The sequence below is a fragment of the Camellia sinensis genome, chromosome 2 (assembly GCF_055761805.1).
Source record: "Camellia sinensis isolate YWXY chromosome 2, ASM5576180v1, whole genome shotgun sequence".
Taxonomy (NCBI): Eukaryota; Viridiplantae; Streptophyta; class Magnoliopsida; order Ericales; family Theaceae; genus Camellia; species Camellia sinensis.
In genome coordinates, this window is record NC_138962.1 from 229,909,626 (window position 1) to 229,926,201 (window position 16,576).

At 43.6% G+C, this 16,576-nt stretch overlaps 1 protein-coding gene across 1 annotated transcript; it reads right to left on the reverse strand.

Moving 5' to 3' along the window:
• Positions 1–2,083: 2,083 nt before the first annotated feature.
• On the reverse strand, positions 2,084–4,072 carry LOC145819474 (uncharacterized). The gene is made up of 4 exons (XM_082913475.1): positions 3,705–4,072; positions 3,374–3,638; positions 2,804–2,965; positions 2,084–2,722 (listed from the first exon to the last, which is right to left on the reverse strand). The coding sequence occupies exons 1-4, from the start codon at positions 4,070–4,072 to the stop codon at positions 2,084–2,086; spliced, it is 1,434 nt and encodes a 477-aa protein (XP_082769601.1).
• Between the last annotated feature and the right edge of the window lie 12,504 nt (positions 4,073–16,576).

Here is a 16,576-nt window from a genome sequence, read left to right on the forward strand (position 1 = left end):
TTCTCTATAACTCAAATTAATTTCCAAAACAACCAAAACAACTACATGCTAAACATAATTCCCAATGAGACAATCATCTTTCACAAAACTTCAACATAACCTCTAGCCCTCCCAATTAAAAGGGTAAACTCACTCAAACCCAAGAAAGAACTTGATTTAAGATGGTGTTTACATACCTTGATTCAATTCTCCACCGAGCCTCTCGATTCCCCAATTTTTCACCCTAGGTGAATCTCTCTTTTTCTTCTTCTCTAATTCTCCCCAGGGGATATTTTTCATTGAACTTCTAAGTCAAAAATGTCCAAAGGGCTTTGATATATAGATATATATTTATATAAAGGGTGAATAAGACAAAATTCAATCGTTTAATCATCCCAAATTCAAATTTCGCTGAAAATCTCATTATATCTTAAAAATCATGCAGATTTCAAATGTCAAATTAATTTCAGAAAATTAAGTCTCTAAGGCTTCCAATTCCGGATTCAAACAATTTAAGTGTGACAGATAATTTTCTTATTAAACAGATAGGAATCCATATTCCAAGTCTCACCTAATTCAACGTAATTTCATATAAAATTTCACAATAACCATTCAAAAACACAGAATAGAGGACTGAAAAGATACCAGAGTCATGTACGAGGGTCGGGGTATTACACTCTCTCCCCCTTTAAATAAGTTTGGTTCTCCAAACTTGTTTTACCTTAGGACGAAAATAGATACGAATATTGGTGTTGCATTTCATCTTCCTTCTCCCAAGTTGCCTCGGTTCCATAGTGTTCTTGCCATTCCACTTTTACCATTGGAATTTCTCGGTTCCGCAATTGTTTCACTTGTCGATCCAGGATTCGGATTGGTTTATCTTCATATGTTAATTTATCATCCAGAGTAATCTGATGGTAATCTATGACATGTGACGGGTTCGAAAGGTATCCTCAAAGCATAGAGACATGAAACACATTATGCACTGGACTCATATTTGGTGGAAGGGCAACTCAGTAAGCTACTGGACCCACTTTTTCCAATACTTGAAAGGGACCAACATATCGAGGTGTTAACTTACCCCTCTTTCCAAATCTCGGATGTCCTTTCATCGGAGTGACTTTCACAAAAACATGGCTATCTACCTCGAATTCCAAATTCCTTCGTCGGTTGTCCGCATAGCTCTTCTACCTGCTTTGAGCAGTTTTCAATCTTTCCCAAATAATTTTGACCTTTTCCGTTGTCAACTGAACAATTTATTGCCCTAGCAATGATCTGTCTCCAATTTCAGCCCAACACACGGGAGAACAACATGGTCTTCCATATAAAGCTTCATAAGGTGCCATTTCAATACTCGAATGATAACTGTTGTTATATGCAAACTTTATCAATGGCAGATGGGTTTCCCAACTTTCTTGAAAGTCCAGAACACACATTCGAAGCATATCCTCTAACGTCTGTATCGTCCTCTCGGATTGTCCATCTGTTTGAGGGTGGAAGGTTGTGCTAAACTTTAGTTCCGTACCCATTGCATCCTGTAGACTTTGCCAGAACCTTGAAACAAATTTTGTATCTGTATCTGACACAATTGAGACCGGGACACCATGGAGCCTTACAATTTCATTTACATAGATTACAGCAAGTTTGTCTGCATTATATTGAGTCTTCACAGGTAGGAAGTGGGCGGACTTAGTTAATCGGTCGACAATGACCCATATAGAATTCATACCCTGAGGTGTACGTGGTAACCCCACGACAAAATCTATGGTCAGATGTTCCCACTTCCATTCCGGGATTTGAAGGGGTTGTAATAATCCTGCTGGTTTCTAATGCTCTGCTTTTACTTGCTGACATTGCAAACACCAAGAGACAAACTCCGCGATTTCCTTTTTCATACTTGGCCACCAAAAATTTTGCTTCAAATCCCAGTACATTTTAGTACTTCCGGGATGCATTGAAACTCTTGAGGCATGTGCTTCTTCCATCAATTTCCGTTTAAGTTCTAACACATTAGGGACACATATTCGATTTTGAAATTTAAGCATAGAATCCGTCAAAGTGAACCCCGGTTTCAGTTTTGTTTCCATTTCATCACATATTTTCTTTAGAGCTCCATCTTCCATTTGGCGTAATTTAATCTCCTCAGTAATGTCGGTTGGGCCATCATTGCTGCCACTATTGTTTCCTGACCATGTATCACCAAGTCGACCTCCATCTTATTCAACTCACTTATCAACTCCTTTTTCTTTGTCAGTAAATTTGCCAAATTTCCCACATTCTTCCGACTAAGTGCATCTGCCACCGTGTTAGCTTTACCAGGATGATAGTGGATCTGCAAATCATAATCCTTAATAAGCTCTAACCACCACCACTGTCGCATATTCAACTCTTTTTGGGTGAAAAGGTATTTGAGACTTTTATGGTCGGTATAAATGTCACAGGTAGTCCCATACAGATAATGCCGCCAAATCTTTAAAGCAAAAACTACTGCGGCTAGCTCAAGATCGTGCGTAGGGTAACTCTTCTCATGGGGTTTAAGCTGGCGAGAAGCATAAGCGATAACTCTTCCGCTTTGCATAAGCACACAACCAAGTCCTTTACGTGATGCATCACTGTAAATCACAAATCCCTCAGTACAAGACGGTAGGGCAAGGACCGGAGCTGTAGTCAACTTCATTTTTAATTCTTCGAAAGCAGATTCCCGCTGTTCCGACCATTCAAATGCAATTCCCTTCTTAGTCAACTGTGTGAGTGGTACAGCAATCTTGGAGAAATCCTAAACAAATCTCCTACAATATCCGGCCAACCCCATAAAACTACGCACTTCAGTCACATTAGTCGGAGTTGGCCAGCTCACGATCGCCTCAATCTTGTTTGGATCAACGGAGACACCTTCCTTAGTTATGACGTGCCCCAGAAACTCCACTTCACGTAGCCAGAATTCGCATTTCTTTAGCTTTGCGTATAACTTCTTTTCTCGGAGGGTCTAAAGAATTAAACGAAGATGATTCTCATGAGCTTCTACATTCTCTGAGTAAATGAGGATATCGTCAATAAAGACCACGACAAATTCATCCAGATAGGGCTTAAAGACACGATTCATCAAATCCATGAATGTCACAGGTGCGTTACTGACTCCAAAGGGCATGACCAAAAATTCGTAGTGACCATATCGGATTCAAAATGCTGTTTTCCCAACATTACCAGCTTTAACTTTTAATTGATGGTATCCGGACCATAGGTCAATTTTTGAGAAGACTTGTGCTCCTTGTAACTGATCAAACAAGTCGTCAATCCGCGGTAGCGGATACTTGTTCTTGATTGTTACCTTATTAAGTTCTCTATAATCAATGCAAAGTCGGAGTGTGCCATCCTTCTTTTTCACAAATAGAACTGGTGCACCCCATGGAGAGACGCTCGGGCGGATAAACCCCTTATCCAGTAGGTCTTGCAACTGAGTCTTCCATTTCCTCATCTCAGCTGGTGCCATTCGGTATGGTGTTTTAGAAATGGGTTGGATTCCCGATAACACTTCAATTGTAAACTCGATTTCACGGTCCACTAATTCTCCTGGCAATTCTTCTGGAAAGACGTCCGGAAATTCACAGACAACTGGGATCGTATCAGTATTCTCATTCGTTCTTGGCCCCTCCAAAACACTGCATAAGTACCCCTGGCACCCTTTCTAAATTAATTTACAAGCCCTTGCTGCATAAATCACATACGGGGGAGAAGTTATTCCCTGTCCCTGAAAAGTAGATTCTGATTGTCCCGGAGGGTGGAATCTGATTTGCTTCGTCAGACAGTCTATAGTAGCACCATATTCACCCAACCAATCCATTTCCAGAATAATATCAAAAGAAGTCATATCAAGTGGTAACAGATTAGCATATACATGGGCATCCCCAATTAGAAGTTCACAAGCAGAATATACAGAGGTACAGATCATGGAATTTCCCATAGGTAAAGATACACACAGCACATAAGTCAATTCTTCTTCAGGTTTATCTAAATTTTTCGCAAATAATTTTGACACAAAGGAACAGGTAGAGCCAGAACCAAATAAGACATAAGCAGAATGACCATGAACCATAAATGTACCTGACACCACTGTCGCTGCATTCTATACATCTCCCGGAACCAACGCAAATACCCTGCCTTGCCTCGTAGTGTCCTTATTGTTAGCAGGTTTAGCAGCTGACTTAGCATTAGGAGCCGGTGTAGACCCTGCTGAGCTTGTGGCAGCCTTATTACCATTTTGTTGATTCCTTTGCGGACAATCTTTTATCAAATGACCCGTTTTGCCACATTGGAAACATGCTCCAGACAATCGGTGACAAATCCCACAATGCCTCCATCTACATTCTGGACACACAGGAGCTGAAGTTTGAGTAGAAGTAGCAATGCTAGAGGTTCCTGAATTTTGCTTCTTGTTTGGTGGAGTAGTTGAACCATTGGATGTTCTGCCTCTTTCCTTTCTATTCAAAAATTCGAGTCTGAGCAACAATATTCCCTTCTGCTATAACAGCCCTTTCTAACACATCAATGTAGGTAGGCAACTTTAACACATTAACTCAATCCAAAATAGCACCCCGCAATCCCCCTTCGAACTTCCACGCCTTCTTATAATCTGTATCTACCATATGAGGTGCAAATCGGGCTAATTCTGCAAACTGAGCTTCATACTCGGCAACAGTCTTATTTCCTTGTCTAAGTGTTTCAAATTCGGTTACCTTCTTGTCTCGCATACTTTGGAGAAAATATTTGTCATAGAACAGCTCCAAGAATCTATCCCATGTCAACCCCTGCTGCACTGTCCTTGTAAGCATCTACCATCTCCGCGCCTTGTCTTCAAGAGTGAAAGCAGCAAGTTGCACCTTTTGAACTTCAGTATAAGGAAAGACTTCGAATAATTTTTCTATCCCCAGCACCCATGCCTCAGCCTTCATTGGTTCGATTCCTCCTTTAAACGATGGTGGTTTCATCTTTTTAAACTCCTTTGTAAGTGTAATGGTTCGGTCCTCAGCATGAAAATCTTGCATTACAGGTGGGGGCACTGGTGGTGGTGGCAGTTGTGGCTGTTGTTGCTGTTGTTGTTGCCGTAGAGTCTCCGCCATTTCCAACATTGTCCTTTCCATCCTGTCAAACCGTGCCGAGGTAGCATCATCCTGATCTTCGGTCCTTGTTCTCACCATGGTCTACAAGACAATCAATTACAACATACACAAAAGGATACAATAGGCATTGATCATCATCATTAGCGTTAGCAGAAAACATTTAACGTTGCTATCGATCTTTCATATATCTTCAAAACGTTATGCATGATGCCTAAATCTTTCTAGACATCCTAAGGCTCAATGGATCTGTGTGTGAGATAGCAACTCATGCTCTGATACCACTTGTCACGCCCCTAACTCGCCCCTAAAAGTTTTGGGCATGACCTATTCAGAATTGAACACTTAACCTGATACATACATCCTATTGGGCCTGAACGGAAGCGCTTGATATTAGGAAATAACATGAAAACATATCCATTGAGCCATTTTTAATATGTCAGGATCACGACTAGCAAATAAACATATAGGGAACAAGCATCAGAGAATAAGGTACATATATATGTATATATATTTACAAGTCCAGCCTAGAAATTGGGCATATAATAAAACGTTAGATACAATTCAACCTTGGCCGGCCATTAGAGTATAAGATAACAAAATTTAACAAAACTGTACTAAGCTATAAAGGGCCTCTCCAAGTGCTTGGTTGTACTTAGGTTGACAAAAGATGGATGATATCGACGTTAGGACTGACCTCCAAGTTGGTTACCTACAGAATCAGACAATATTACAGAGTGAGATAAGCTCAGTCAATAACAGTACTTAAACAGTTTAATACGCAATTTAAAACATAATACATAACAGTGCATTCGTAAAAATGGAATTCATATCGTTAGTCTGATGTTGTATTATTTTCAGAACGGCCTTGGGCCCAATTATAACAGAACGACCTATTGGCCCAGAAATACCAGAACAACCTTTCGGCCCAGAAGTATACATAACATCCTTCTGGCCCAGAAATATACAGAACAGCCTTTTGGTGCAGAAGTATACAGAACAACCTTTCGGCCCAGAAATATACAAAACAGCCTTTCGGCCCAGAAAATATGCAAATGTATATAATGCCATCATTGTTTACATTCCCACCAAATTCCAATCGATATACATGTTAACGTACGAATTTACGGAAATCAGAATGTTAATATCATTAAACATTTGCAGTAATAAGCGTACATTCATTGTACTGTTACTCACAATGTTATTGCGGAGTGATGGTTCCTCCTATGGTGTGTCCTACACACATATGTAACATCCATTAGTTCCTTTTCCTTTTAAACCATTTCTTGAGTCATTACATTTCAAATGAATTTACAACCATAAAAAATGCATCAAACATAAGTTCTAAAATATCCGGGAGTTAAGCACGTAAAATGGAGCGAACATTTTTTTCGAACTTGGGCAGCACGTGCGGCCACCCCCTCCGCTCGAGCGGCCATGGATCGCACGTGCGGTGCCCCTCCTCCGCTCGAGCGGCCAAAAATAGTATGCTTCTCCATTTTTTTTCTCTTCTCCGCACGTGCGGCCTGGTCGCTGTTTGCCAGTCCGAATTTCATACAAAACTCAACTTAAAGGACACATGGTAAGGTTCATAATAGATCAATTTAACATAAGAAGAAAGTTCAAAATCACATGAAAAATGAATCACAACCGAACTTAGGTTCCTAATCACTATGAATTTATAATTATAATCAATCGCAATCCAACTCTTTTTGGGTTCACTTATACACACACACACACATATATGTATATATCCATCTAATCATATAATCCAACCACATAGATGAGTATCTACATGAGATTAACAAGGAAGCAAGGTGTAACTTCTCCATAACTCAAATTAATTTCCAAAACAACCAAAACAACTACATGCTAAACATAATTCCCAATGAGATAATCATCTTTCACAAAACTTCAACATAACCTCTAGCCCTCCCAATTAAAAGGGTAAACTCACTAAAACCCAAGAAAGAACTTGATTTAAGATGGTGTTTACATACCTTGATTCAATTCTCCACCAAGCCTCTCGATTTCCCCAATTTTTCTCCTAAGGTGAATCTCTCCTTTTCTTCTTCTCTAATTCTCCCCCAGGGGATATTTTTCATTGAACTTCTAAGTCAAAAATGTCCAAAGGGCACATTATATATAGATATATATTTATATAAAGGGTGAATAAGACAAAATTCAATCGTTTAATCATCCCAAATTGAAATTTCGCAGAAAATCTCATTATAGCTTAAAAATTATACAGATTTCAAATGTCAAATCAATTTCGGAAAATTAAGTCTCTATGGCTTCCAATTCCGGATTCAAACAGTTTAAGTGCGACAGATAATTTTCTTATCAAACAGATAGGAATCCATATTCCAAGTCTTACCTAATTCAACGTAATTCCACATAGAATTTCACAATAAGCATTCAAAAACACAGAATAGAGGACTGAAAAGATACCAGAATCATGTACGAGGGTCAGGGTATTACACTACATCTCTGTGGAATGTTGAAGCAAATGGATACCGGTGTTTCTTGTCAACACAGGATCTGCTGTTAACGTGTGCCCGTCAAGGATGGCATATGCAATCGGGTTGAAGCCCGCGGACTTTGTGCCAACAGCGCAGGTGATAAGGGCATATGATAACACAAGCAGAGAGGTGATGGGGACTATGAAATTTCAGACCTAGGTTGGTCCAGGACAGCACAAGATTGACTTTCATGTCTTGGACGTTCCCGCAACCTTTAATTTACTCTTGGGGCAGTCGTGGCTGCACAAGGTGAAGGCAGTTTCGTCTGCCTTGCACCAGATGTTGAAATACCCCTATGGGAAGGGGGTGGCCATTGTTTTTGGAAATTCATCGATTCATCCGCCGCCAAAAGTATCTACACCGGTTTTGGAAATCAAGCATGGTATGGAGGATGTGTTCTTATCGGGTTTTGCCCTAGCCGAGGCTCGGGTCGTACAGAACATCTTAGCTCTTAATGAAGGGTTGTATGTTAGTGCTCAGTCACTATACCTCATGAACAAACTCCAGCACATCCCTGGGATGGGACTGGGAAGAAGTGGTCGGAAGGGCATTGCAGTATCGGCCGAAGCGCCGCACAACCCACATACCTTTGGTTTGGGTTATCTGCCCACCAAAGAGGATCGGGTGAGGAAAGGTAAGGAGATGGCTGGGAGAGCCAGAGCGAAGCAAGCAGGGAAGCCTTTTGAGTTGATTCACCGACCCATCCATGGTACCCTAAACGGACACTTTGTCCGAGAGGCGGAGGACTTTCCATTTTGTGGCTTCCCAGAGCCATGGTTGAATGCCAAGAAGAAGTGCTTTCCAGGGTTTGAGATTTTCTTTGTCCTGCAATTATCTGAGGATGATGTTGTCGAGGAGCAGATAGACCCATTAGCTGAGGTTGAGCAAAATGAGAAAATGGATTCCGAGAGCGCTGAAATTGAAATGGGGGTAGCACTGGCTTGTCTAATTTCAGATCCTCCGATCGTATAGAAGTGCTTGAGAAATAACTTCTCGGTGTCCATGATCGGGAATGAAACGACAGCAAGCCCACCGTCAAGCATTTTGGATGCATCCATCGCACCCTCTCTCATCTGGCAATACAATGAGGGATTTTTGTCAAGTAGCACCGGGTCAGGTAGTGAGCCGGAATCTGATTCTACCGAGTCTGTAGAGTCGGAATCAGGTTCCAACTCGTCTGAGTCTGAGTTCGGTAATCCTGGGGGGGATAACCCGGATACCACAGTCCTTTCTAAGTCGTCTTTTTCTTTCTCTTTTGAGTCTGTTGTAAAAGATGAATCAGACGATTTAGATGTGCTTAATGAGAATGGAATGGCTGTGGTTTTTGAGTACTTTTCTGTGCCTTTGATTTATTGTATTAATCAGGACTTTCAAAATTTTGATGAAAACAACGAGGAAGAAATTCCTTTGATTTTACAACGTCTAATTGATCAAGAGCATGAGACTTTGTTAAACCCTTGGTTGATGAAATCACTACAGTTAATGTGGGTACGGAGGAGGACCCGCGGCTGGTCCAGATCGGGTCCACGTTGTCTTCGGAGGAGCGCGAGCGCTTAGTCGCTTTATTAAAAGATTTCAAAGATTTTTTGCGTGGTCCTACGAAGACATGCTTGGAATCGATCCTGAGATTGTACAGCACCGGATCCCTCTTGACCAAGATGCCCGACCCGTTAAACAGAAACTCAGAAGGATCTGCCTGAACTGGGCTCTCAAGATTAAAGAAGAGGTCACCAAGCAGATCGACGCAGGGTTCCTACTGGTATCTGAGTACCCAACTTGGCTGGCCAACATAGTTCCGGTGCCGAAGAATGATGGCAGGATCCGGGTATGTGTGGATTTCAAGGATTTGAATAGAGCTAGCCCGAAGGACGACTTTCCTCTGCCGCATATCGACGAGTTAGTAGACTTCACAGTGGGGCATGCTTTGCTTTCGTTCATGGATGGATTCTCAGGCTATAATCACATAGTGATGGCACCTGAAGACCGGGGGAAGACTGCTTTTAACACTTTGTGGGGGACATACTGCTATAGGGTGATGCCATTTGGGTTGAAGAACGCTGGAGCTACATATCAACGTACCGTAACCACGATATTGCATGACATGATCCATAAAGAGGTTGAAGTGTATGTGGACGACATGATTGTCAAGTCCAAAGAAAGAGAGGGCCACTGCACCGCCTTACAAAAGTTTTTTCAAAGGATCAGAGAATTTCGGTTGCGGTTGAATCCTCAGAAGTGTATGTTTGGTATTACAGCAGGGAAAATGCTAGGGTTCCTGATTACACAGAGAGGTATCGGGGTCGACCCTTCCAAAATCAAGGCCATCTTAGAAATGCCACCACGAAGGACTGAAAAGAAGGTGAGAGGCTTTCTGGAAAAAGTGCAATTCATAAGACGGTTTATCTCAAAATTAACCTTAACTTGTGAACCACTTTTTAGTCTCCTGAAGCAAGGAAAGAAGTTCCAATGGGACGGCCGATGCCAAGCTACTTTTGAACAGATTAAGGAATACTTGCAGAACCCACCCGTGCTGTCACTGCATGAGCTGGGAAAATCGTTGATTTTGTACCTTTCAGTAACTGAAACTACGATGGGCTGCATGCTTGAGTAGGAATTAGAGGATAAAGTGGAGAAAGCTATCTACTATCTGAGCAAGAAGATGTTGGATTACGAGACCCGCTACACTTCACTCGAAAAGGCTTGCTTAGCCTTGGTATGGGCTACCAAGAAGCTGCGGCACTACCTGTTAGCTCACTCTGTAATGTTGATTTCAAGATTAGATCCCATTAAATATCTCTTCGAGAAACCAACACTTACGGGTAGGCTAGCTCGTTGGTTGCTTCTGCTTTTCGAATTCGATCTGAAGTATGTGACTCGGAAGTCAGTAAAGGGGAGAGCGGTAGCGGAGTTTCTAGCCGATCACCCGATTGAGGGGGATGAAGCAGTTGAGTACTTATTCCCAGACGAGGCCATTTTGCGTATCGAATATGAGTTTTGGATTATGTATTTTGACGGAGCGTCAAACCTGTACGGGTATGGAATAGGGGTGTTGCTGATAGCACCCGATAATTCCCGTATCCCTCTAGCATTTAAACTCCGATTCAAAGTCTCGAACAACAAAGCAAAGTATAAAGCATGCATTGCTGGTTTAGAAGCCGCCCTAGAACTAGGGGCAAAATGGTTGGACGTCATCGGGGACTTGAACCTTGTTGTATCCCAAGCTAAGGGAGATTGGAAAGTCAAAGAAGAAAAGATGAGAATGTACCACCAGACCTTGGACCTGTTGATTCCTCGGTTTGAGAAGCTGAACTTCGCTCATCTACTAAGAGAAAACAACTGGTTCGCAGATTCACTAGCAACTCTATCTTCCATGATAGACATCCCTTTTGGAGTCTAGATGCATCCGATCATCATTGACCAGAAGTTTGCACCGGCCTACGAGTCAATTGCTTCCATAGAAGAGGTTCGAGATGAGAACCCCTAGTATTACGATGTCTAGAACTTCTTGGAGAAAGAAGCCTATCCACAAGGGGCAAATGCCAAAGACAAAAGGGCAATCCGAAGAATGGCTGCTCAATTCATCATCTGCGGAGGAAAACTATACAAGAGAGGTCAACTGGGAATGCATAAGTTGTACGTTGAGGCTTAAGAGTTGAAGCGCCTAATGGAGGCCATCCGTGGAGGAGAATGCGGAGCGCACGTGAACGGGGTGATGCTAGCCCGAAAAATCCTCAGACAGGGTTACTACTGGTCCACCACAGAGGAGGATTGTATCAGTTTCGTTCGATGATGCCACAAATGTCCGATCCATGCAAACCGCATGAACATCCCACCGTTGAAGCTGTACAATATGACTTCCCCATGGCCATTTTCAGTTTGGGGAATCGATGTGATCGGGGCTGTCACTCCGAAGGGGTCCAATGGGCATGAGTTCATTCTGGTCGCGATAGACTATTTCACAAAGTGGGTTGAGGCCCAATCTTATACGGTGTTGAAGGCTTCACACGTTGCAAAGTTCATCAGGAACAACATCATCTATCGCTACGGGGTCCCGAACGAAGTCATTTTAGATAATGGTTCCCACTTCAAGAAGGAAGTGATTGACTTGTTGAAAAAATACAATGTGGCTTTACATAAGTCATCCACATATCAGCCGCAGACCAATGGAGCAGTTTAGGCCGCCAACAAGAACATCAAACACATTTTGCAGAAGATGGTGGAAATCTACCGGGACTGCCCAGATAAGTTGCCATTTGCTCTGTGGGGCTACCGGACTTCAATTAGGACTTCTACTGGAGCGACTCCGTATTCATTGGTTTATGGGATGGAGGCCGTTCTACCTATTGAAATTGAGGTTCCGTCATTGAGAGTGCTGGCTGAGTGTCAGATAGCCGAAGCAGATTGGCAGCAGAGCAGATTTGAAGAACTCATGCTCTTTGATGAGAGAAGGCTAAAAGCACTGTACCATGTTCAAGGTTATCAACGAAGAATCGCCAGGGCTTTCAACAAGAAGGTTAAGTCTAGAAATTTGAAAGAAGGAGATTTGATGCTCAAAGATAACTGAGCTCCCATTCATGACCCTAGGGGCAGGTTCAGACCCAATTGGCCTGGTCCCTACATCATTAAGTCTATTTGGTCGGGTGGAGCTGTCGTTCTGATGGACCTTGATGGCCTAGAGTTCTCACAGCAGATCAACATGGACAAATTGAAGAAATATTACCCCTGAGAGGCTTGCTAGGCCGAAAACCCGAAAGGGTGACCTAGGCAAAAGTTAGAACACAGAAAATTTGAAATTATAAAAACTAAGCTCGCCAGGTTGAAAACCCGCAAAGGGTGGCCTTGGCAAAAGTTAGAGCGTAAAAGATGAGGGTTAATACACGAGTGAACCTCAGCCGAACTACGTAAGGCTTGATTCCCGTCTTTGGGATACGTAGGCAACTTCATCCTGAAGTCCAGCCATAAACTTTTTCCCGATCAACTTTGTCCATTCGATCACCTCGGTCATCTTTGTCTATTCAGCATTCCAGAGCTTCGGTTGTGATCTCCGGTGCAGTGCTATTTAGACTAGGGGCAACTTTCCAGTTGCTGGGATCCGGGGTTGTGCATCTCAGTGACAGATCTCAGGCGTGTCCAGTTCTGATCCATATCAAAAATGGTTTTAAAAAGTTTTAATAAAAGTTGATTTTGCTCAAATTAATCTTTTACAACTTAGACCATTTTTGTGGACCAAACGGAAAATTTCCAGTACTTGCAACCTTCAATTTTATTGATTTCAATACAAAGTTCTCCTGCTCTTGCATACAAATTGAAGTTGTTTTTCATTACATTCATAAAGAAAACTTGAAAGTTCTGATTAAAGCAAATAAATCCAACGCATAGTCAGGTGTTCCTGCCCCCCCTCCTCCCAGAGCTGGTCGATGTTTCTGATGCCAAGCTGGGCCCAACTTGTGCCTCTTCATTGAGCCAATCTACGCACTCGTCAGACAAAGTGCAACTAAAAGTGGGAGCGGGGGCCAGGAGCTCTCTAGTCCTCCATGCTATGGCATACCGAGTAAGCTGCGCACCTCAGACCGGAAATGCAGCTGGGTACTCTATTCCCTTTGCCGGGCAAATCTAATCATGGCCAAACTGGTGCTGGAACCGGAAAGGAAAGTAGAACACGCAGTGTGTCAAGCCAATCAACTGAATCCCAGGCTGCCAGGACATGCTATAGCTCATTGCCGGTAGATTGAGCCAAGGATAGCGCCAAGCAATTCGGTCTGCAGACAAATTGCACATCCAGTCAAACCACCATCTCTCATCAAGGGCATCGACTGGACATCGTCGGAAGAAGTAGCCCCGACCTGAGTATGCTGGGCAAGAGTCCACAACCTGCAATTTGTCCATCAAACACACCTGGGGAGGGATGAAAAAAATGAGAGATTAAAGAATAGAGAGGTGTACGTTGAGAGAAAAGTGAGAAAAGGGTTTTGAGAGAAAAATCGAGCCTGAGGGCCGAGTGATGTGAGCAATATTTATGTGAGGAAGGGTGGGAAACATTACCTGCAGCAGCAGTGGACTCCCCGCGAATCTGGTCGTCTCTCGACGATAGAAAGCGTCCAACCCCATCAATGTCTTGGCCAATGTCATGGCAATGCAGCTCTTACCCTCTTTCAAGCCTTGGGCAACTTCGATCAGACGAATGCTAGACCCGCTGAAGCCTGGAGCAAGCAAAAAGTGAGATAGCATGCACAAACAAAGGGCATGATGCCGAAAACCTTACCAGTGGTGATCATCGCGGTCACCAGCATCAGAAAAATGGTGAATCAAGCTGAGGATGTCCAATTCTCCGTCACGGATCAAAGACCGAGCATCGTGCATAGTAAGCCCACACATTCGACCTAAGGCTTGGGCGTGGCCGAAGCGGAGCTGGGGCAAGATTTCTTCGCTGCACTCGGATTCCATCAAAGCTTGGAAATCTTCAAAGGTAGGACACACCTCTTGCCCGCCAAAACTAAAGACATGTGTTACCGGATTCCAAAACCTTGCCACGGCACGGAGGAATGGAAAGTGCAGCGGAGTGCGACTCAGCGTGAATAGTGCATTTTTGCCGAAGCCCCGGAAGTTCAACTTTTTCGAGCCGTCTAAAGTAGCAATCCAAGCTGTGAGACTTTGGATGAGAAATGCCTCCATTTTGATGCAAAACTGAGATGGAATGAGAGAACCACGAAGCTGGAACCTTTATGGAGGATAAGGCACTGTTCGGGAGACATGTGTCAAAAATTTGGAGGTCACCGAGCTAAGTGGTCGGCCGACCACTTTTTCTGGTTGGCCAGCCAATTTTTCTGGTCGACCGACCACCCCATTGGTCTCTAAGGCAGAAAGCTGGTCGGTCAGCCTTCTCCGGTGATCGGTCATGGAGGAAAGTTGGTCTTTGGTCTTTTCCTAGTCTCCAGAAGGGAGGTCCCAGCATTTCCATGTGTTGGGAGTGTTGAAGGTCCGAGTCTACCTCTGTTTCTGGGCGTTCCGTCGCCCGATTTGTCCGAAGTGCATTTGCTTATCGAGTTGTTGTTCTTTATTTATTGAGTTGTTGTTTAAGTTTTGTTTATCGAGTTGTTAAGTTTGCTTATCAAGACGTCGAGGTTTGTATATCGAGTTGTTACTCTCTGTTTATCAACATTGTCGTGTTTTGCTTATCGATTTGTAAACTTGCAGAGGTTTTGTTATTTCTTAGCAAGTTAAGTTGTTTAGTTTGTTGCATCGGTTCACTACCTGACTTGGTGATGTACAATGCTCAATTTTCATTCAATCCCATTTTTGTGCAAAATGATGCGATGCGATGCTAAGAAGATAAAATACAATACTTTTTGGACAAAAGTTGTTTCATTCCATCTTAGTTTCTTTTGTTACAACATTGTACAACAGGGTACAAGTTTTAAAGAAAATAAAACTGCCTAAAAGCTAATGTGCTACAACTACTAGTAATAAGGGAAAATAAAGCAGGAACATCTGCATCAGTGCTACGAAGCGCAAGACTAAGAGGCCCTCTTCGTCCTCTTCGGCCGAGCAACCTCTGCACCATCACTATCCGAATCGGAGTCGCCGCCCTCGGAATCCTCCTCGGCATCACCTCCGCCCTCAGAACCAGATCCAAAGTCATCCTCTCTGCCTGCAGATGTCTCTGACTGAGGATGTGCAGACTCCTCCTCCTCGCTGGACTCCGGATCATCTCTGATAGGTGCTCTACGCCTGCCTCGGTTGCGAGTTGAATCCCCTCTCCCAGCTCCTCGAGAATGCCAGGATGGCACAGCCTGTAGCGGTGGCATCTGAAAAAGAAGACAATTTGAATACATTAGCCAACATGTATACCAGATGCAGAGACAAGAAAGCTACATGGAATGGGTGTATGCAAATAGGATATATGAATGGGGTGTGTGTCAGATGCGCTCTACACATGCAGTCAACCAATGTAGTGAAATGGTCAAATTTAGCATGTCATTAGAAGTATGATAAATGCAAGGAAATTGAAAAGTACCGAAACACCGGCGATAAACAGCTGCGTCTCCCTCCGCAGGACCATGCTCTCGAGTGAGGCCACCACTCCGAGTAACCCATCACAATACTCGATGGGAGGCTGCATATGCAAGTGCAAGTTATCAGTGAATGAATAAATGTCCAAATATCTGAGTGATAAATCAAAACTGTAAAGCATACCGGTGACGAGTCAGGGTCTCTGACGTATCGGTGATCAGGCAATGCGGGCTCCAATGGAATCGGGTAGGATGTCCCATACCACCAACCTGTTAGCTCAGTCGGAAGATCTGGCCACCCAGCATGCTGGTAAGTCGGGGGAATCGGGGGAATCTCTCCAGCCTCAGCTCTTGATGTACCGGCCCTGCTAGTCGAAGCCATATCTACAGCCTGGACTCAACTCGACGGTGATGCACCAACAGCCCTCCTCGTGGGAGTACGGATACCTGTCAATGGGGGCATCAGGTACGTATGGCGGTAAGTCACGTACTCCCCATCCTCGGTGTGCAGAATCGCATCAGTACCCAACATAGCGACGTTGACCTCCTCGGGAGTGAGTCCCTCAGTGGACCACATGTCCTCTGGAGGTGCTGAGGGGATAGTCTGATCAGGGACGCCCATCGTCTGACGCATGAAGCGATCTCCCAGAAACCAGGCCCTGCCAACCGGCCCCTCAAATAAAGTCCTGTATAGAGAAGAGGTCCACCCCCCAGGGAATCGGAAACGGATATCTCCTTCCAAGGACACCTAGGGCTGCCAAGTGATCTGCGGATAACCAGTGTATGAGCTGATTAGATATCGTAAATATGCAAGATGAATCAAAGCTGGAAACATGAAGAACTGAGAGTTCTGAATTACCTTGGTCGCCCGCACTGTATCAAAGAATTGCCGCTGGTAGGGCAGAGTCTCCCAAGCCCTCGGCCGGCACCGGCTCTCAAATACGTGAGAGTA